This window comes from Ictidomys tridecemlineatus, chromosome X (genome assembly GCF_052094955.1).
Source record: "Ictidomys tridecemlineatus isolate mIctTri1 chromosome X, mIctTri1.hap1, whole genome shotgun sequence".
NCBI lineage: Eukaryota > Metazoa > Chordata > Mammalia > Rodentia > Sciuridae > Ictidomys > Ictidomys tridecemlineatus.
The window spans coordinates 2,170,718-2,193,481 of record NC_135493.1 but is presented as its reverse complement, the minus strand read 5'-3'; the positions used below and the strand labels follow the sequence as shown (position 1 = coordinate 2,193,481).

At 49.6% G+C, this 22,764-nt stretch overlaps 1 protein-coding gene across 4 annotated transcripts in view; it reads right to left on the bottom strand.

Annotated features, from left to right (window-relative positions):
- The window catches only part of Haus7 (HAUS augmin like complex subunit 7), a 28,255-nt gene extending 11,527 nt beyond the window's left edge, over positions 1-16,728 (bottom strand). The window contains exons 1-9 of one of the 4 annotated variants that reach the window (XR_005734493.2): positions 16,571-16,728; positions 15,663-15,778; positions 11,311-11,378; positions 9,602-9,663; positions 2,777-2,868; positions 2,084-2,242; positions 1,838-1,934; positions 943-1,167; positions 636-697 (exon numbers count right to left, since the gene is read on the bottom strand). Coding sequence is in view for 3 of the 4 variants with exons in the window: in XM_005340590.5 (XP_005340647.1) it covers positions 943-1,167; positions 1,838-1,934; positions 2,084-2,242; positions 2,777-2,868; positions 9,602-9,663; positions 11,311-11,378; positions 15,663-15,778; positions 16,571-16,681 (930 nt within the window). In the remaining variant the exon portion in view is untranslated. The remainder of the gene's footprint in view (positions 1-635; positions 698-942; positions 1,168-1,837; positions 1,935-2,083; positions 2,243-2,776; positions 2,869-9,601; positions 9,664-11,310; positions 11,379-15,662; positions 15,779-16,570) is intronic. The other 3 variants (XM_005340590.5, XM_013365340.4, XM_040286863.2) reach the window with 3 other exon arrangements.
- Between the last annotated feature and the right edge of the window lie 6,036 nt (positions 16,729-22,764).

The window sequence follows — 22,764 nt, the reverse complement described above, 5'->3', positions numbered from 1 at the left end:
GCCTCAGCAACTTAGGGAGACCCTACCGCAAAGTAAAAAAAATAAGGAAAAACAAAACAAACAGAAAAAAGGACTGGGGATGTAGCTCAGAGGGAGAATGCTCTTGGGATGAAAGAAAGAAAGAAAGAAAGAAGGAGGGAGGGAGGAAGGGAAGGAAGGGAGGGAGGGAGGGAGGGAGGGAGGGAGGGAGGAAGGAAGGAAGGAAGGAAGGAAGGAAGGAAGGAAGGAAGGAAGGAAGGAAGGAAGGAAGGAAGGAAGGAAGGAGAAACATCATGACCCTTGAGCCAAGGTCAGAGTTCTGCACATGGTAACTACAAAGATATTAACCCAGCATTTGAGGTTGGCCTAACAGGAGCCAAAATGCAGAACAAAGCAAGATATCATTTACTTAGTTGGCATAGCTATATGAGACAGTTTTCTCCTGTCTTGTCCAAGGTGGCTCATGGGCACAAACCAACAAGCATTTGTCTGCGTGTCTGGTGCACAGATTGGTCATACAAAATACTGAAAGCACCTTGGTATGTTGGGACATAGTGTAAAAATGGAGCAAGACCACCACAGGGACAGGGGCTGGAAGGCCAGGAAAAGGATCTCATATGGAATAAACAAAGACCCAACCCAAGCCATGTACAGACCTCTCCAGAACCCAGGCTCTTGGCTTGGTTAATGCCCCTTCTGCTGGAAGGCAGTAGGTCTCCTAGGGACAACATCCACATCAGGTCTCATCCCCTCCACTGCACAAGTGCAGAGTGTCTGTTCCAACCCACCAAAGGCCCCAGGCCTAGAGCCCAGAGCCCTTCCATGCCACTAGCTTGGGAAGCCGAAGTCAAGCCCTTTGCAGTCCCTTGTCCCAGCCCTCACATCCCTCATCAGGGGCTGCTGAGGCCCCTGAACCTGGGAAGGTGTGAGCTCTCAGTAGGAAGAGGAGAGGAGGATTCTTACTTGGCTGCAGGAAGTCAGAGTCTGGTACACGGCTTGGACGATGGGGCCGCTTGGGTGGAGGTGAGGGCGAGGACGCTGGCAGCACTCCCCCAGCTCATCGTCGTAGACTTGGAGGAAGGCCAAGATGAGCTGGTGGAAGTCGGAGACAACCAGGCGCAGCTTCTGGTCTAGGGTACTAGCATCAGTCCCACCTGCAGCAGCTCCTGGCTTATGCTGCGCAAAGCACTGCAAAGTCAGAGGGGACAGTCCCTAGACGCTGCCCTGGCTGGGCTAGGAGCCAGCATCTTAAGCACTGCAAAGCAGGATGAGGAAAGCTTCCAGAAACTAGGAGATGGAGGAGCTGAGCACAGCCTGGGCCCTGCTACTGATGCTCGAGTGGCTCAACAAAGAGGCCCAGTCAAGGGCTGCTGCCTGAGACCAAGCCTTCCCCTTCCTTTTTTTTTTTTTTTTTGGTTGGGTACCAGGGATTGAACTCTCAAGAGCACTTGACCACTGAGCCACATCCCCAGCCCTATTTTGTATTTTATTTAGAGACAGGGTCTCACTGAGTTGCTTAGCACCTCACCGTTGCTGAGGCTGGCTTTGAACTCGTGATCCTCCTGCTTTAGCCTCCTGATCCACTGGGATTACAGGCAAACACCACTGCACCCAGCCAAGCCTTCCCCTTCTTTCAGAAGCTTTCCAGATATGGGGGGAGCTCCACCTCTGCACCCACCTCCCCAACTCCATGTGAAAAGTGCACCTTCTATCTTCTAGAACCCAGCAAGCCATGTACACTAGCCACTTCAATGAAGTCTCAGAGCACCCCATGCTGGGGATGATGTCATTTGCCCTAGGACAAAGAGCAGGGTCTAGTCCCTAAGCCCCATAGCTCATGGAAGCTGATGCCCCTCACCTCTACCCTGAGTGCCTGCAGCTTGGCAGCACTCTCCTGCAGCTGCCTGGCCAGTTGCAGCACCTTCTCCTCCTCTGAGTGAGCAGAGGGGCTGGCCCTATAGGGAAAGAAAGGGAGACACTTCCAGCTGTCTGCCACTGCTGCCACGGGCAGTGGGGCACACTATGGGCCACACACAAGGATCTGCCTTTGGTGACAGAAGTAAGCAGGGCTGGAGCTGGGACAGGAGCCTTCTGTGACCCCTACCTTGGCCAGTTGTCACTTTGTCTATCGAGAAGGGGCTGCACATCCAGGGGCCATGGGTCACACCTGGGGTTCAGGAGCATCCGCAGGTGGGAGCTGGTGAAGAGCTCTCCCAGCAATGCTTCGTTCTTGTCTGTGGTGTCTTCCAAATGCTCCTTTAGGCTGCAAAGGCACACCCAGGACACATCATCACTGGGAGAACACAAACCAAATGAGCCCACAGCCCACATGAAAGACCCAAGAGGCAAGAGGAGAGCAGGCAGAAGGAAAGGGAGCATGAAGCCCATTGCTCGGCATCACTCACTGCCCCTGCCTGCCGTTGGCTCCTCCAAGAAGCCCACTCATCTGCATGGGCACCCAGGGGCTCACCCTCCTCCAATGTTCCCAGACTGTATTCTCCAAAGACCACAGCACCCCTTTAGGCACAGTGCCTGGGACCTTGGGCAGCAACGTGGCATCCAAAGGATGTACCTCACCCTATTAGTACACTGCTGGCCCCTGACCAGCCAGCCAGTCCCCCAGAGCACAGTCCTTCTCAGCACAGTACCTCCAACTCCTGGACCAGTAAGCAGTCTGTACCACAGGAGGGAGATAGAAAGATCCCAGCTAGAAAGGTGTCCTGGTCCCTTCCAGTTCCATATCTAAGAACAAGACCAGCCTGTCAAGGGTGCCCTGATGGGCTATGGGAACCATTACCTGGAGCAAGTGAAGCATCTAATGTTCAAGCTCTGAACTGCATTCAGCAACTGGTCCATGAAGTGCAGCTGCTTCTGGGCACAGGCACAGCCCTGTACAGGGAAGGTCACATATGTCTGCTGGCTAGACCCAGGCTAAGCCCAGTTTATCTGTTTTAGATGCCCTATTCTCATGTGGATTCCTGCTGGGGGGCACTGAAAAGGAAGGACCTGGCCCACCAGCTCCCTGTCTGCACCCAGCAACATCTTGGACTGTCTCAAAAGTTGCTGCCATGAAGTGTTCCCTGCCCAGCCCCCACCTCAGGTTGCAATGACGCCTAGGGCTACTCTGAAAAATGACAAATGCTGTAGAAACATACTGCAGTGTTTGTCACACAACCAGCTGCATGGCTTATGGGGTGAGTGTGATATGAGGGGGCCCTGGAGGTGGCCTGCTCTCCAGCAGGGGACTGAAGGTCCAGTCAGGAAGGACTCAGGAAGCAGCTCCTGATGGGCTGACCTGATCTCCTGCGCTGAAATTCCTATAAGGAGCTACCTGGCCAGGAGTTTAAGGGTTGCCTCCTTCCAGAAAGGCCCAGAACCAAACAACCTCAGAGGTCATGCCTGCCCTAGAAAGCCCTGAGAAAGTAAGAGCACCAGGATAAAAGCTGGGTCAGTCTCACAGATTTTACCTCATTGTTGTTCTGAGGAGCACAAGTGAATAAACTGACCCAGAGAACATCACTGGCAACTTTCTAGAATGCCCTACAATAAGCCTTCATATTGAACTTCCACATTGAAGGCACAGGCTTCAACAAAAGGGCTGGTCAGCCCTGGTGAGGAGACTTGGGGGTAGCTCAGCTCCCCATTCCTGTCCATAGGTACCAAGTCTCACATCTGCAGCTGCCTGCTATTCTCAGCAGGCCTGCTCCCACTGATGTGACCAAGTTGAAAATGACCAGTGTCTTCTAGAAGTTTCCAACTCCAGGACCATAGACTGCCACTGGGACTTATTCCTTTTCTATTGATTCAGCCTCCCAATCGACCCAAAGGACACACTTGCAGGGTACACACACACTGGATGGTGGGACTGTCTAGATAAGAAATGCCCCCAACAAAAACACAGAGTGTCTTTACTCAGAACCTCACAAAGCTTTGACAAGTGGCCTAGGATGAAATACTACTGCCTGCTATTACGTCCTCAGTGGAGAGACAGCTCCAGGAACCCTACTCCCAATGTTCAGAAAAAGGTGAGTAGCCTATCTAGCATTCTGCCAGCCTAAGTTCAGGTTATGGCCACAGCACTGATTCCCCTGGGCAGTCCTGGCATGTGTCTCCCTATGGTTCTCCAAAGCCACAGGGCTGGCCACTCAGTCTATTCTGGATCACTAGGCCCCAGCCCCTACAAGGCCTGAGGGCACTTGCTGGCCTCTGTACGTAGCCCAGACAGGTCTGCAGGCACCTTGCTGGAACCCTGTATTCTCCCTACTCCCCAGCAAAGGCACTCTGGAAAGATCTACAGAATGAATCCATAAGGCCTTACACCATGCTGAACCCCAGGACAAAGCCTCTTGCACCCTACCCCAAACCATCCATCAGCAAGTCCAATGGGCTTAGCCAAACCAACAGAAAGTCCCCCACCTTTTCCGCTACCACCACCATTCAAGCCAGCAACTACACACATCTGGACACTGCCAACCTACCAATGAACCTCCCAATGGACACCCCTGCTCCACCCAACCTTTATGCCTTAGCCACAGTCGTCTTAGTGATACTTGATGGAAATCAGTGTTCTTGAACTTGAAACTCTCTGATGATCACCACCACCACTCTAAGGCTTCCTGGAGCTTACAAAGGTATTCATGGTCCTCCCATCCTGCTCCATACCCTTGCCACACCCCTCCATTCTACCAGGGCCTAATGGGCTTGCTGGTGATTTCTTAAACATACCAAGAACACAACACCTCATGGCCTTCGTACTTGGTGTTCTCCCAGATGTTGTCATTCCATTTGGCTGGACTGATACTTTTTGAGTTTTAAGTCACATACCATGAAATTCACCTTTTTAAAGTACTGGTTTGGTGGTTGTTGACAAAGTCACATTTTAGAACATCTCTGTCACCATTATCAGTCATTTTTCATTGTCCCCAGCCCCTAGCAACAAGTTCCTTTGTATCTCCATAGATCTGCCTTTTCCAGACAGTTCATGTACATAGAATCACAGTATGTGACCTTTTGTGCCTGAGTATTTTCTCTTGGCTAATGTCCTCAAGGATGCCCATATAGTTTATTCTTTTAATTCACAGTATTAGGGATTGAACCCAGGAGCGCTCTCACTCTGAACTACATCCCCAGCCCTTTTCATTTTTTGAGACAGGCTGGCCTCAAACTTGCAATCCTCCTGCCTCAGTACCCTGAGTTGCTGGGATTATAGCACTGTGTCTAGCTATAATATTTTTTCTTTTTTAAAATTTTTTTAGTTTCAGGTAGACACAATATCTTTATTTTTTTATTTTATGTGGTGCTGTGGATCAAACCCAGGTCTCGTGCATGCTAGGCAAGCACTCTACCTCTGAGCCACAACCACAGCCCCAATATTTATTCTTTGTTGTTGAAAATCAGTTGATCCATTTAGATGATGGACATTTGGGTGTTTTTGCCAGTTTGGGGCTATTATGGTAATATCATTCACATATAAGCTTTGGTGTGCACAGGTGTTTTCAATTCCCTTGGGAGTATAATTTGGCTATTCCATGTTTAACATTTTGGAAAACTACCAGATAGTTTTCCACAGTGGCTGCACCATTTCATGTCCCCATCAGCAATGTGTGAGGGTTCCAATGTCTCCTCATCTTCAGTAACACTTGCTATTTTCCTTTAAAAAAAAAAAAAAACACTGGTATGTGTGAAGAGCTTCTTATTGTGGTTCTGATTCACAGAGCTCTCACAACCAATGATGCTGACCATTTTTCCATGAGCTTATTAGTCATCAGTGTGTCTTCTCTGAAGGAGTATCTACTCAAGATTCTTGGCCCATGTTTGAATTGGGTTCTCTGAATGGGTTATTGATTTCTTTATGAATTCTGGATAAGTCCCTTATAGATGATTTCCAAATATTCTCTCCCATTGTTCTTTCACTTGCTAGAAGGTGTCATTTGGTGCACCAAAGTGTTTAATTTTAATAAAGTCCACTTGCCCTATTTCTTTTGTTTCTTGTGCTTTTCATGTCAAATGATGACTCTTTAAACCACCATTACGAACACCTGGGTTGGAGTGTATGTGAAGGACAGCAATCCACAGCAGCCACTGTGCTCATGGCACTCATGTGTGCCCCTATTTGGCCAATGAAGGTTTCTATCATTAGCTGGCTCCAGAGTCCCACAGACGTCACTCTAAGTCGGGGATGGCTGCCTTCCTCCTTGCTGTCATAAGGTATTCCTGGCTCAATTTGTACTTTTCCTCCCCCAGCCATCACTGTTACAATTGGGCCATCACTGATCTAGACCTTTGTGGAGGACAAGAGAAGGAAATGCATATACACTTTTAAGTTAAAATATATTAGCATTGATACTCCCAATTAAAATTTAGGATGACAGTTTGACCAAACCTTCCAATCTTACAAATGTATTTCCCATGTCTCAATAATGCCAATGTAATCATACATTTGCTTCTAGTTTTCATTCCATACAAGGAATAAAGCCCTGATATACTGTGTTGCCACCTGGACAAACTTTGAAAACATTGTGCTCAGTGAAAAATCCCATTTAAATGACACAAAGATACTAAATGAATGGGTGTCAGGGTTGTGGGGAACAGGAAGAGGCTATTTAATGGGTACATGGTCTCCTTTCAGGGAATAAAAATATTTTGGAATTAGTTACAGGCAGCGGATGTAGTATGTTGTGAATGTATGCACTAAATGTCACTTTTATGCTTTTAAAAATGGTTTAAAACCTTTGAGTACAGCCAGGTACAGTGGCATACAACTGTAATCTCAGTGACTCACAAGGTTGAAGCAGAAAGATTGTGAGTTCAAGGGCAGCCTCAAGAACCTAGCGAGGCTCTCAGCAACTTAGTGAGACCCTGACTCCAAATAAAAAACAAAAAGGGCTGGAGATGGAGATGTGGCTCAGTGGCTAAGTGTTCCTGAGTTCAATCTCAAACCAAAAAAAAAAAAAAAAAAACAGTTTCAACTCGGGAAGAATAATAAATCCTAGACATGGATAGTGGCAATAATTAAAATAGCAAATTTTATCTTATATGTATGTTAAAATGTTTCTTTTAAAAAGAGTAGAGCTGGGGCTGGGGTTGTGGCTCAGCGGTAGAGCACTTGCCTGGCATGTGCAGAGCCCTGGGTTCAATCCTCAGCACAACATAAAAATAAAATAAAGGTATTCTAAATAAAAATAAAAATGAATAAAAAGAGTAGAGCCCTCTCAGAGCTTGTTGGAAATTTTTTTAAAAATTGTTAAAATAGTGGATTTTATAATATGTGCAGCTTGCCAAAATAAATACTACAAAAGACTAAAGAGAGGAGAAAGGTTCCAGTTGCAGGAGAAAACACACCATCTTTTTCTCCCACTGAAGACCCGTCTGTCAGAGCTGGAAGGCAGAGGGCAGGAGTTGAAATCTCTGGACAGTAAATGCCAGCAGGTGGTTGGGGAGGAACACCAGAATTCAAAGCCATCATTCAGCCTGGTGGAGAGCTCGCCAGATGGAACACCAGAAGGGAGTGCTTCAGAGCAGATGTACAGAGCCCTAGGACATACCTACTAGGTAGTTCTGGCTCAAGGAGCAGAGAAGAGAACCCACAAGGCTCAGAGATAGTAGGAAATCTGTCACTCAGACCCCAGGCAATATGGTAGGAGTGACAGAAGTAGCCAGGGAGAGAAATCTGCAGAAGCTGTAACTCTGATGGATGCTGGAGCATTGGAACATGCCTTTAAAATCCCAGAAAGGCTGAGGCAGGAGGATCACAAGTTCAAGGTCGGCCTCAGCAACTTACTGAGACTTTCTCAAAATAAAAATTCTGATGGGGGGAGCCTCTGCTCCATTGAGGGGCACAGAGATAGTAGCATCAAGTGCATAGGGATAACCTTCTTAGTACATTTTACTCTCTCTACAGAAACCACTGCACCATGGTCATGGAAAATGGGAACAGGAAGCCCCAACAAACTAGAAAACATATTAAAGAGATGGTGGAGAGGAAGGATTTCAAGAAAGTAACCTCATTCATCTATTTCAGAATGCCTGGGCTGAGCCCTACCTGTGCATGGGTGGATCTGATTTCAACCTAACAGTTGACTTGGATTACTAAACCAAGGCCCAGGTCCCAGGATGACCACTGGGTGGAGCACATGTAGGACAGACTGGAAGAAGCTGAGCTGCCAACAGAGCGGCAGGACACAGGGGATGGCTGGACCTTGCTGTTTGAGCCTAACCAGGTCAAATACCTGCTAGAATACACGTTACCATTCTCCACACAATTTAATGAGACCCAGAATCAAAGAAATAGCCAAAATGTTCAGGATGCAATCCAAAATTATTTGGCACATGAAAAAACATCAACTTGCATGAGAAAAGATGATCAATAGATGCCAATGACAAGCTGTCACAGATGTTGGAATGTTCTGACAAAGATTTTAAAACAGCCATTATAAAAATGCTTGAATAAGCAACTATGAACATGAACAAAAGTTAAAACCGGAAGCATCAGCAAAGAAGAAGAAAATAAAACAACAACCATGTAGCAACTTGAGAACAGAAAAACAGAATAAGCTGAAATAAAAACTGACTGGATATGGGCTTTGGGTGATAATGATGTGTCAATGTTGGTTCACTGATTGTAACAAATGTTGATAGAGAGGCTTGTGTGGGGAGTCTGTGAGAATTTTCTGTACTCATTGTTTAACATTAATATTACTTTTTTTTTGCTTTTATTAGTATACTAAAGTCTACTTATTATAAAAAAGAAACCTGACCAGATAGACTTAACAAAAGAATAGAAAGTTAAACACAGAGCCACCACCTGACCCAACAATCCCACTCCCAGTCACACACCTAAAAGAAGTGAAAAGAAGGATTCATTCCAAAAAATAAGCAAGGGGGGCTGGGGATATAGCTCAGTTGGTAGAATACTGCCTTGCATGCACAAGGCCCTGGGTTCAATCCCAGCACAACCAAAAATAATAATAATAATAATAAGACTGCATAGCTGCATTGTACACAACAGTCAAAGAGTGGAAACGAATACTTTGAATTGTACACATTTTCATGGCAGGGAGTGGGTTTCTTTGGCTAGTTGTGGGGTGGATCAGGCACCTCTGCATACAAACCTTGGGTGGGCCATGTGAGGGAGAAAGTGCATGGGCCTGGGTGCCAGGGACCTGGGTTTCAGATCTGGCTCTATCACCATGTGACCTTGAGTAAGTAGTCTGAAATAGGGCTAAGACAAACACCTAGTGCCAAGGGTGGGTGTGACAATTACTGATGTAAAGTACCTACCACAGTGCCAGGCAAGTGTGGCATCAAATGAGGAAAGAGCACCCCCCCCATTCCTTGGTTATCATAAACCAGAGACCTGCCTCCACCTCCATGGCTGTCCTCCCCACTTCGCCTAAGGGATGATTAAAATTATCTACCCAAGAGACTCCTAGCAGTTCTTGCCCCCAGGGACGCCTACAGAAACAGAATGCCCAGACACCAGGCTGACTCTGGAGCAAGAGAACCTTCAAAGGCACAGGAGACAGAAACCCCTCCCACCCCCACAATAGCATCGCTGAAGTCCCTAGCCTAGGAAAGGAAATGTGCACTACCTCTGCAGGGACAGATAAGGACCCTTTCTCACCTTGACAAGCTCCTGGTCATCTGGCGCACACAGCATCAGCTCATGGGCTAGTTTCACCATTTCTGTTGGAGCACAAAGACCCTGTTACAATACCTACCCAAACAGGGGACACCAGACACCCAGTAAGCCACGGCAATGGGGTGCTGAGGCTCTTCCTCAGTGAGTTGGCTTCTGCCACAGCAGCAGCAGCAGCACCCACTAGGCTGGGCTGAGTATAGAAGAACAGGTGGACAAGAAAGCAAGTAAAAGACACACCCAGTGCCCTTGCTGTGTGGCCTGCACCCATTCGCTGCCCCTTTTTGAACAGGTTTCCTTATCTGAAAATAAGAGGTTATCCTCTGTACTCTCACAGGTATGGAACTCTCTAATGCTGGATTCTAATTGAGACCAGTCAGCTGCCCGAGGAGCCAACAGAGGTCAGGGAACCTTTGAAATGCACTGTGCGTAGCCCTCTCAAAGCCAAAGCAAAAGGAACCACAGTTCACACTGGTTCACACCCTAAGGGCTTTTCATGTCTTCCTCTGTCATCTTGTGGCAACCCTGAGAGGGTATTGGCTCCATTTTATAGATGGGAAGCCCAAATCCCAGCGCAGGCCACAGAACACCTAGCCACATCTTCCAGGGTATCCAGAGCATCTTGTAACCACCTGGAATACGAAGAAAGGCCAAGATGCGGAGCCAGAATGCCTGGGGCCAGTGCTTTGGGAGGCCTATGCAAGAAGGAAGCAAAGAATCTGTGTGAGCTCTCAATATCCCTGGAAATGTTCTACAAATGCCAACTGTTCCCCACAAGCATGCCTACTGTACTCACAGCCCTAAACCCACGTCCTCCCTGAATCATCTCTTCCCCTCAGCAAGTCCAGCTGACCCTCCCTCAACTGTAAATCCAGGACCTGGCTAGCACTCCCCTACAACCTCTCAACTAGATCAGTCACTGCAAGATCCCAGCACTGGTCTCCATGCCTCTGCCAACATGCTCCTATTCTAACCATAGTGAGCCCATAGAACATGGGAAATTCAATACAGGACTGTAGCCTTCCTCTGAGTAAAAACCAATGGACTTCTATTGTCACAAGGCCTCATCTAATGTGGTCCCAACACTTCTGGACTTCCTACACTCCCTCTTCTTCCCTCTACTGCCACATCTGCTTCCTGACTCTTCTTCAAAGTTTCAAGGCACAAGCCCACCTCAGGCCCTTTGCACTTGCTGTCCCTCTACCCTAAACACCCAGGGTATCACCCAGGCTCATCTCCTCCCTTCCTGCCATCTTTATGTCAACAGGGCCATGCTTCCCCCAGACACCATAGGCACCACCCTTCCTTTTTCCCCAAGTCTTTATAGTTCTTCTTACCATCCCATGCACTGAGAATTTTAGGACCTTCTTGGTTTATTACCTAACATGTAAGCTCTTTACACATCAAATGAATTCAAGAACTAGCCTAAGCCAGGTGCAGTAGCACGGGCCTGTAATCCCCACTACTTGGGAAGCTAAGGCAGGAAGAGGGCAAATTTGAAACCAGCCTGGGCAACTAAATAAGACACTGCCTCAAAATAAAATAAAAATGGCTGGAGACATAGCTCAGAGGTAAAGCACTCGTGGGTTCAATCCCTAGCATGCAGGCACAGCTGTTAGTAAGAAGAACTGTGATCAAGCTTAGAATTGCCCAGAATTTACCATCACATTCCACCCTCCCATAAAGAAACCTACCTTGAATCTTCACCTCCACTGGGGCCCCCTTCAATGAGCTGAACTTGTCCTGCAAGGAGGGACAGATCCTGCAGGAAAATAGCAAAGCCAGTCAAGCTTGAAGGGACTAGAAAATCCCCCGCCCCCAGCTTTTTAATTTTAGATGTTAATGAGCCTTTATTTTATTTATTTATTTATATGTGGTGCTGAGAATCAAACCCAGTGCTTCACACATGCTAGGCAAGTGCCCTGCCACTGAGCCACAACCCAAACCCATAGAGAATCCCCCTTCTTTCCATCAGACTGGTGTTTTGTTCTGGGTGGTGCATACCCTGTGGATATTTCTAGAGCCTAGAATGAGGGTCTCCCAGGCATTGCCAGTGGAACAGCCATAAAAGTATATTGTTCCACTGCTGTACTTACAAGCAGAGAGACAGTGATTCTTGCCAGCATCACCAGTGGTCCAACCACATGGCACTCCTAGAAGCACCCTGGTTGTTCCTTATGGGGCTGTCTTGTAACCTCTTTTTTTTTTCCTATCATGTTTTGGCAGAAACTGTCCTTAACCTGGTAATGTACATAGATAAAGGTGGGCAAAACTCCAATCCCCAAGTCAGTGGCTAACATTTCACAAAGGCCACCCCAGGGAAGCCTGAAACCATTCTGGTGGCCCTCCATCCCAGCAGAGCTGGAGTGCAGGCTTGCTGAGGCCAGAAGCTGGCTTTCTCTTCTATATCTCTGGAGCCTAGCACAATTCTGGATAACAACCCAGAGGAGGCCAGTGAGTGTGTAATGAATGAATGACCACCACCTCTGCTATTAGTAAATACTGATGCTAACCTCTTTCCAGAGATATCCTGTTAAAAAAAAAAAAAGAGAAACTTAATTCAGCTAGGTGCCTGTAATCCCAGTGGCTCGCAAGGCTGAGGCAGAAGGATTGCAAGCTCAAGATCAGCTTTAACAATTTAGCAAAACTAAGTAACTTAACAAGACCCTATCTCCAAATGTAAAAAAAAAAAAAGAAGAAGCAGCAGCAGCCATGTGTGATGGCACATACCTATAAACCCAATAGCTCAGGAGGCTGAGGTAGAGGGATCACAAGTTCAAAGCCAGCCTCAGCAATTCAGCAAGGTTCTAAGCAACTTAGCAAGATCCTGTGTCAAAATAAAAAATAAACTAGCTGGGGATGTTGTGGCACCCCTGAGTTCAGTACCTGGTACCAAAAAAAAAAAAAAAGACCCATAATTCAGAGTTGAAAGATGGGGAGAGCCTACAAGTAGGCTCCCAATTTCTGAAAATAAAGGTTTATTGAAGGCTGGGGACATAATTCAGTGGTAGAGCATTTGCCTAGCTGCAAAAGGCCCTAGGTTCAATCCCCAGTAGTGCAAAACAATTAGTGAATAAAGGTTTATCAGCACCCACCCACCTCCACTCCTCTAGGAGTGGTCACAACACAGATCAACAATGTTGACTAGCCCTTCACCAGAAAGGCTGTGCTGAGACCCGCTTTAAGCCATCTGAAGTTCTTACTGTAATAGAATCTATAGTCAATGTCCCAGATCTTCTGCCCCAGCCTTGACAGTGGTCACAATGATCACTCCAGAAAACACCATGCCTTAAAACAGCAATCTTCTGAGCAGAACAAGTTCCAGATGAGACTATAAGTCATGAAGTCTGGCAACACCTAGGCACTCCACCAAATCTCCTTAAGCGGGGCATGGTCTATATGCTCCACCCCTTGAGAGGCCTAAGGTGCTTTTACCAACTTGGGATCACAAAATGGCATTATATTTTCTTCGCTGCTTCTTAAAAGGATTCTGTTTCTAGTAAGTATTGGAAGTATTCTAGGATACACTAGAAGTACTGGAAGCATTCTAGGGATGTGGCCTCAGCCCCCTACCCATTCCTCTCTAGCCAGCGGAGTACCCTGGTTCCTGCTGGTCCCAGCTTCTGCCTGGGCCTGGCAAATCTGTGCTCCCTCCCATGAGAGCCTCCTCCTTGGGGCCTCACTCAAGACCTTATACTTGGCCAGGCCATCACCACTAATGCCTTTCCTCCCAGGTTCCTGGACCAGGCACTGGTCCTTCCAGGACCTACAATAGCTGTCACTCAGGCTGTATGTACTCTAAGCCAGGTTTCTACCATCCTTTCCTGTGGTATTGGTAGCCCTACCTCCAGGATTCCTCTCTAAAACTTCATCTGCCACAGAGCCCCCATAATGCCAATTTTGGCATCTCACTCCCCTGGTCCCCTGCCTACCATACCCAGAACATGAAGTTCACAAGGCTTGCCAGGCCCTGAGTGAGCTGCACCAAGATGCCACCTTGGGCCAATACTGTGCTGCCCTCCCTTCCCCTCCCCTTTTGTTTCTTTCTTTCTTTCACTTGTTTGTTCCTTTCTTTCTTCAGTGCTAGATTGAGCCCAGGGCCTCATGCACACTAGGCAAGCACTCTACCACTGAGCTATACCCCCAGCCACCTAGTCATTACCTATTCTCTCCCAGATCAAATGCCAACTGCTCCTTGCCAACAACCACAGCATGCAACTATTATTTCTGCTTGCTACTGGAACCCAGGCCCACTAGGGCCCCGGATCCTTGAGGATATCAATCTATGCCTATGACACCTGAAACAGCACACAGTGCACATGCATGTGTGCATCTGCCTATCAGGCTGCACCCTGAAGCACCTCCCAACCATGTGCCACACCATGCTAGAACCAATGCTTTGGAGATCCAGCTAGGACAAGGGTCCAAGAGAAAAACAGGCTAAGGACTCCAGCAGGGGTGGGTATGTTCAAATGACTGTAGGCATCCAGGGGGAAAAGAAATGATTCACCCCGGGAACAGGAGACACTTTTTGTTTTTTTTAACACTGGGGATTGAACCCACAAGCACTCTATCACTGAGCCATATCGCAACACATCTTCATGTTTTATTTTGAGATAGGGTGTCCCTAAGATGCCTGGGTTGTCCTCCAACTTGTGATCCTCCTGCCTCACTAAGCCTCCTGAGTCACTGGGATTACAATGTGCATATGCCACCATGCCATGCAAACAGGAGACATTATACAAGGAAATGGAGCTGTACAGTGGCACATACCTATAATTCCAATGACTTGGGAGGCAGAGGCAGGAGGATCACAAGTTTGAGGCCAATCTAAGCAACTTAACAAGACACTCTAGCAACTTAGTGAGAACCTGTCTCAAAATTAAAATAAAAAGGGACTGGGAAGGTGGCTTAGTGGTAAAGTGCCACTGGGTTCAATCATCATTAACAAAAATGAATATATAAGGAAATGGGGCATGTGAGCTGGACCTTTGAGGGTCTGTAGGAGTATGTATGACAAGCAGAGACCTAAAGCATGCTTCCAAGAAGGAAAATAGTATAGTAAGATCAAAAGGTTATAAAGTGCTGGTGTATTGAGGCCTGGGGAGGAGCCTGAGGAAAGGTCTGGTGGAAAGGCAGAGGTTCAAATGTGAAAATGCTTATATCCTCTGGTTGTCCTCCTGATATCCTATGGCCTGACAGGTCATATAAGCTGAGTGCAAGCTAGCCCAGCCCCCCTTTTCAGTGGCAAGGGTAGCAGGCCACAGGCTGAGGTAGACAGGCCCAGGTCTGGCCTCATAAGAAACTCCCATACCAACAGATGATCACCATTTCAGAGAAGCTCCTGAAGGTCATATCAAATCCCACAAGAGTCTGTGTTCCCCAGGGAGGCTGGGGTAAGACTTCTACACCTGCAGCTTAAAGACAGATGCTCAGCCCAGGAGCTGAGGGGAAGAACATGTGCCTCAGGTAATGGTTTTGCTGAGAAGCAAACCTTCTGTGGGGTATTCTGGAGTGTTCCCTTTGCCCCCTGGGCATGGTTTGCTCCCAGCACACATACCCAGGAAGAACATACCCCATGCCACACCTGACCAAAAGGACTGGAAACAGGATCATGATACAAAAACTAGCAAGAGCTGGTACTGTATGAGAGCCACCTGGTAAACCCATCACACAGACCTTCCTTCCCCCTCCACCACAGATCCAAGACAGTTCATGAATCCAAGTGACCCTCAACTCTCTAGTCTGAGAAGGATTTAAGCAGAGCATTTCTCAGGTCCTGCCAGCCCTGGACTTCCAAACTTGTAGTTAAAGTTAGAAGAACACTCAGAAGCCAAGCCAAACCAACTGTCCGAGTAAGGTGATAGATGTACTAGCCCCAGTACTGCTGAGGGCCACTTAGCCCCCAATTTGTGCTCTGTAGCCAATAACCAGCTGCTCTCCAGCTAGGCTGTTATGAAGCCCTACAAGATACATCCCATCTCCCCCAGGTGGACTGCTGGTGTAGTGGACACCCCATAAGAAGAGGAAGAAACCCAGGTTTTACCGTATACACAACCACTCCAGTATCTCCAAGCGGTACTTCGAGGGCCTACACAGCAGTTCCTGAATCGTCTTTGGTTCTGTGATATAAAGACCCTCAAGGAAGGGGCAGTTTAGGTCCTAAGCAAGGAAAAGGAAAATTGGAAGCTTTAGGAAATCTGTCACGGCAGGGTGGCAATGCACTTCTGCCAGCCTGTGTTCTGTATCCCTTCCTGGGCCAGCAGCCTAGGGCAGGGTGCCCATAGGTCAGCCCTGGACACTCCTCCTGATATACTTCCATCTTGCCAGGAGGTGCAAGTCCTTCATCCTGCTGCCCCATCACGTTTAAGTGTGCCCCCTCTGGGCTCTGGTGGCAGCAGAACTAGATTAGAAATAATGGCTAAAGAGTGGATCTTTAGAAATACTCAGATCCCAGGTTCAGACTGGAAACAGGGAGGGGGAGCAAGACGGAACACGAAGCCTGTTGTGGAGGGGGGGGTGTGGGGAGGGCAAAGGGCCCAGGCAGCTCCCTGACCACGCTGCCCCCCAACTCTCTGACTTGACAGGTGACACTGAGTTCTACTCATCTGTCCCCCTAGACTATACAACTCCCTTGACGTCAGGGCCTGCATCTTCCGTCTCTGCACTTGCCTGAGTTCCCAGACCTGGTCTTGCAGAGTTCCACGCTTGGCGCTGAACTCAACTTCATGGCTGGGCACGGGCCGTGAAGCCAGCAAGAGCCAAGGTCCAGGGAACCCCAAAGAGAAGGGCAAATGGACTACAAGCAGCCCCGCACTCCGGGTCAACAGAGTACAGCCCGGACCCACGACAGTGGCAGCGTGCGTCGGCGACGCACGGCCCATCTGAGCAGGCCGTGGACTGGACCCTACCCATCCCCCCCCTCCCTGGGATGGCTTGTTGGACTCGCAGCACCTTCAGCTTCCTGAACACCTCCATGGCTTCCCTGGACACGCTGTCTTCGCCTTTGTCTTCGTAGTATTCGTCCCCAGAGCCGCCACCAACACCAGCGTCCTGCCCCGCCATGTTTCGCGCTTCGAGCAGAGCTCCGCCCACCCCCCCCAGCCTCACTCGCCAATCAGGCTGCCAATCACACCACACTTCGCACTCTCCCCGCCCCGTCGTCCGCGCACGGCGGAGGCGGGGCCTCTCAGCGGGGTCTAGAGCATTTTGTGGCCCCGCCCCTTTCCCACTGCATCTTCCTATTGGGCAGCGGCTCCATAGCCGGCCGAGAGCGGATCAAGCGTGGGCATTAACACCACCCGAGCCGGACGGGAGGCGGGACCGGCTGGAACTTGCTCCGTGTTGCAGGCCTGCTGGCATCGCCCCTAGTGGCAACCCGGGAGCAGAACGCCTAGAGGCGAGGCTCTTCCGGGAGAGGGCGCTCCTGCCACAGCTCTCCTTGGTCAGAGCTGGGCGGACTCTAGTCTCCAGGAGGACGAAGGGGAGCGACCTTGGGTGCAGAACGAAACTGAGACTTGAGCTACTCATCTCCCAGCGGGGGGTGCTGTCTCCTGTTTCTCTAGCTCACAATATAGTTAGAAGTTTTTAAAATTCAATCTGGCTCTGACACTAGCTCTGTAACTTTGGACCAGTTACCTAACCTCTCTGTGCCTCCTTGCCTTCGCCTAACCAGATAATGAGAAATGTTACCTCATTGAGTTGCTGTGAAAATGACCTAAGGTAATAACTCCTATGAAATAATAGGTCCAAAGCACCATATAAATGTTCACTATTATTTTGGTGGTTTTTTGTTTGTTTGTTTGTTAGTGGAGATTGAACCTACAAGCATTTTGCCACTGAACTATATCCTCAGACTTTTATTTTATTTTATTTTTTTAAGACGGGACTCGATAACTAAGTGTGTGAAGCTGACCTACGAATTTGTGATCCTCCTGCCTCAGCCTCCTGAGTGACTGGGATTACAGATGAGCACCCCCACACCAGGCAGATGTTTACTATTATTATGCTAGGCCCTGGCCAACCCTCCTCCCCTGTCTACTTTTGGCTTTCCTGGATGATCCTGTGGCTCTTTCCTGCCCTGACCACTTACAGGTTTCTTTGCATCTCTCAGGCCTGTGGAATCAGACTGGAGTGAAATTTGTCAGCCCCTCCTTCCCCAGAACTCCAAAGCCCTCAGAGTGCTGAATGCCCCCTCACTGGACCCTGCTGACTGGACAAGGCAGGTAGGAGCTGAAGGATGGTGCGGGGAAGCTGGGAGACAGCAACAGGCAGTAGATAGCCAGCCACGGCCAGCAACTGTCCCTTATCTGTCAACTGCCCTGCATTCTGCTGGAGGGGAATCTTGGGGGGCAAGTCAAGAGGCAGGGAAGTCAGGGACCTGCTAATAGAAACTGCAGTCATCCAAATGACAGGAAAAGGCTCAGCTCTATCCTGGGAGGAAGGAGTGCGCAGAATCTAGGGCTAACAGGAAGGGACCTCTGCTTGGCTTTGGGAGGCCCTGACCCAGGCCCAGCTTTTTGAATGATTTGAAATTTTAGGCTCTTCTGAGGTCATGGGGCCTCCAAACTTGAGCTGAAGGGACCTAGGGAGAGGAAGGCCCAAGAGCCCTGGCCCAGGGTCCCAGCAGCTGGCAAATCACCTTAAGGCACCCTTCCCCCATTCATATGTTGGCTGCCTAGGGCCCTTTTGGAAGAAGAAAACTGTAAGAGGCTTTGGTTACGAAGATTTTTTTTTTACTCCTTTTCCCCTCTCTTTCTGGTTTTGTTTTTCTTCGTTTCTCTTTAGAAAATTTCATTTCAATCACAGCCCCAGCTCAGACATTCAAATTCTTGTGGGTTTTTCTGTGGATCTTTCCTAGGACTGGGGAATTTGGCGGGAGAAAGCACGGCAGTGTGGCCGCCTGCCCCCGCCCTCCCCATATCCTCTGCTCCTGAGGATAGGGAAGAAACCAGTCCCTGTGTATTCTGGAAGAAAATCTCCCTTCTCCACCCAGTTCCAGGGAGCCAGTACACTAAGCAGACCTTTTCCTGACTCAGCAGCTCTGTCTATGGCACAGGGTGGGGCATGGAGGTATTGACAGGGTCTGGAGGGGTCAAGACCATCCAGAGAGGTTATGAAGGCCATCCCCCTGCATGGAGAAGCTGCTGTCCAGCCCATGGAGATGCCTGCTAAAGACAGGTTGCCCCCCCCCACCTTACTCAAGTCATGGCACCTCCTGGGCATCCTCCACTGGAAAGGCTGGAGAGAAACTGGTGTGTGAACAGAAAGAGTGATGGGCCTCTCGGAGAGGGGAAAAGAAGGAGCCCAATAGTTAAAGCTTCTGGAAACAGACTCAAGCTCAACACAAGGAAGCACTACTCCCAGGAAGCACAGTCTACATACCAGCTAGCTGCCTCGAGAGGGAGGGAGCGCCCTGACTTGGGAGGTGTGTGCACCTGGGCTGGTAGGCCCATGGAGGGAGGGAGCAAGGTGGAGGGGTGGATGCTTGCAGTGGAGGAGAGAGTGGGCAGATCTCTAAGGGGCATTCCTGCCAGAAACTGTGGATTCTGTGAGGGAGGGCTGCATGAGTCAGGGGCCAAAAATGGGGCTGAAGGCCCCTTTGACCTGCAGGGGGAGGCTGAGCTTTGCAGGCAGCAGTAACCAATCTCCTGATTGAGGGGGAAACTTGGCCATGGGTCCCAGCAGGGCCTTAGCCACGTTTCGGTGCTTGGCAAACAGGCTGGAAAATGAGAGCAGTTGACAGGCACTGGCCCACAGTGCTGGGATGGGCTGGAGGGCAGTGGAAGAATGTGAGGCCCCTCTGTTTGTGTGGTGGGCTCAGAAATGTATGGCCAAGCTGCCGGGTTGAGAATTAGCCTGAGTGCCTTGGAGCAGCTGATCATCACAGGAGGCTTGGAAGGCATCAGCACAAGAGAAAGTCATCAAGAAGTCATGTCTTTAGCAGCTGCCCTCACGGTCTCCTGGTGGAAGACACTGAAGAGAAAGGTGAAGTCCTCTTCTGCTGCAGCCCTCAGGGGCTAGAGTTAGGCCTGATGAAGAGCTCCCCTCCTGAAGATGAACAGGCTTCACAGTGCTGAGAGCCGAAGCAGCAGAAGCCTTGCACCACCCAGGCTCATCAACACCTGGCCCAGAGCCAGGAATCCCAGGCAGCTTTCAAGGGGCCAGGAACCAAAGCTCCCTTTGCATCCACTTTCCCCACCCCTGAAGTTCCCTAGTAAGACAGCAAGCACCAAATACAGGCTCAAGGGGGAGCTTGTGGGGGAGGGGATTGAGAAAGAGAAAATACTTCAGAGGGAGAATTCAGTTATGGGATGAGAAGTTGTGGGACTCGCAGTTGTGGGCCTGCCATCACTATAGCTGGGGAATCTGGTGATTTCTGGTCCTAGCTCTGGATAAATAAGACCTGTCAAGTCTGGAGCTGACTAAAGTCTGGTGACTCGAGACTGTGTCCACCTTGGGAGTCTACTGGCACATGAGAATGGGAAGGCTGCCATTGGACCTTGACCTCCTTTTCCTGTCATTTCTAGTATCTATGCTGGGGCAAAGGCAGCTTCCCAAGGGGAGTCCAAAGCAGTTCCACCCTAGTATCCTACAAGAATCTTTCGTAAGCCTCTTGCCCTAGCCTCAAATCTTGAATTCAGGGGTGCTCAGAGCCAAGGGGATGCCACCCTCGCCTGCCCTCACCTGGCTACAATTTCCTACAAGAGCACATTCAACAACCCAAGACTCCAGTGGGATCCCAGCCCACTCCCAGAGCCAGCATGGGTCCCTAGAGTCTGTCCACTTTTGGTCAGGATACAGACAAGCCTGGTTGTATGGGCTCAGTGGAACCAGTGGATGATACCTGGCCTGCATGCATCATGCATCAGCCTGGGAAGAAAGGCAGGGGCAGGGGAAAGGTAACCACTAAGGTATTCATTCATTTTCTTGTCCCAGGCCCTATAAATGGGGAGACAGGCTGGGCCTCTGGGTACCTTTGCATTTGAATGACCCCCTCCCCCCTCCCCCCGCCCACGGGTCTTCACCCCACCCAGTACCCCACCACCCACACTCCCTCTTTGCCTTGGTCCTGGTGCATGACGGGGGTGGGGGGTGGGGGACATGCTGGGGACATCTGGCTGCATGTGTGCCGGGCTCAGCCTGGGCAGGAACGAAGGAAACGAAGGAAACGGCGGCGGGAGAGCCCCCTCCATGGGGAGACTCTTGGGTCTAGACGGCTTGGCAAGGCCAGCAGGGCTGAGTCACATGTGTCTGGAGCTGGAGACGCGGACGCCAGGACTGGAACATGAACGTGCCCGCTCTGGAAAGCCAGGCCAGGCTGGGGGAAGGGGTACTCAGTCTCACCTTCTTATATCTAGTGCCCTCCCCAGCCCAGTCTGAGCCCCAGTTTGTGCCCGGCCTCTGTTCCTTGTCTGAGACTGCCTGAAGGAGCAGGGCAGGACAGCTTTCACTGGGAGTCAAGTGGAGCCCACGTGTTTTGGCAGGAACAAACTGGAATTTCTGTCCAGGAAGAAGGATGGGAAAGTGGTCCCCATCTGGACCACACGCCAGCTCCCTCCACCCAGCCACACGGGCCAAGTGGAACCTTTGCCCCAAAGCCCCTCTTGTGCATGCTTCCCTCTCCAGGTCACTTTCCACTGGCACCCTCCCCAGGGATGCCCACACCCCAGCAGCTGAAGGCCTAACAGTCCATATGCCTCACTCACCTCCACTATGTCTCCAACCATCCCTGTGCCAGCAGAGGTGCTGTGTTCCTCTGTGTCTGTTCTATGTCCACCCCCAACCAGGTCTCAGGCAAGGAAGCCCCAGGGTAGGTCTGAACCCAAATCTGCTGCTGTCTTTGGTGCTCACAAAACATCTGCCACAAAAGTTATTTAATTGGGACCAGATCTTCTGAGGTTTTGATGGCACTAAAATGAGATGTGTTTCCTCTTGGGAAGGATCATAGGCAACAGGAAGAGGGCATGGAAAGTTTGGCTTTTTCTTCTCAAAACAGTAAGAAGAGAAAGGTTCCCCCATACCTGTATTGCCATAAAACATAGCTACAGGCACATGTACCCGGGGACCTGCCCACATGTGCAAGTGAAGAATCCACATCCATGCGAGACATACACTCAAAGTTTGGAAAGCTTGAGAATGGGCCTGTTGCCCCTCTCTGGGGAGTCCTAAAAGTTGTGTCTCACTCTGCCCACTTCCCCCACCTATGGCCTCCATCCAGGGCCAATTCCTCAGGCTGTCCCCTGAGCTACTCAGCAACTCCTCACTGACTGCTACCTTCTGCTCCCTGTCCCAGTGAGTCTGTGCTCCACCCTGCCACCCAGGGACCACTTTATAATAGAAGTCAAATCCTGTGACTTCTGGAGAGCAGCACGCACACAGAGGCTTCTTGTTTCTTTCAAGGGCAAAGGCAGAGGTGACCAGCCACCCTTTAACACTTTACCCTGGTGAGCTTTTCTTCCCCTCCCCAGTCTCGACCCCTCATTTAGCCTGTTCCACCACCCTGGTCTCCTGGCTCTTTCTCAAATCAGGGCCCTCCTTTACTGGAGCTCTTTTTACAAGACTACATCTTCTTCATTCACATCCTTGCCCAAGGCACTTTCTCATGGTCCCTTATCTGATCCTCTGACAAAAGTGTTCCTCCCTCTAACACTATAGCCAGCCTCTTTCTGACGAGTCCCTGTGCTCTCACAGCCAGCATGCTAGAGCTCAGGAATGTTCCATAAGCAAGAATTCCATTCTCTAGTCTCTCTTGATGAGAGGGGACCTCTCAGCTATGCAACTGTAAGGAGACTTAAAGGACAAAAAGCATTGCTTTGTCATCTTCCCCACTGCCAAGTTGAGTGAGTCCTGACTTACAGAGGGTTGTATGTACTGGTGAGCATGCTGGCTGCATGGAAGGGAAGGGGCAGGAATTCCTTCCTTGCCCTTAGAATCCTGGGATTATACAGCTAGAAGTGATCTTGATCATCTAACACAGCTTTTTCTCTTTGCTTGTTCTCAGATCCTAGAAGAGCCCATCTCCACCATATTGAGAAGGGGAGACTGAAGCACTGAGCAGGAAAGCTTGCTCCTGAGATCACATGGCCAGTCAGTCCATGGTGGAGCAGGGAGCCCACAGCTCTTTCCAGCAACCCCCAGGCCTCATT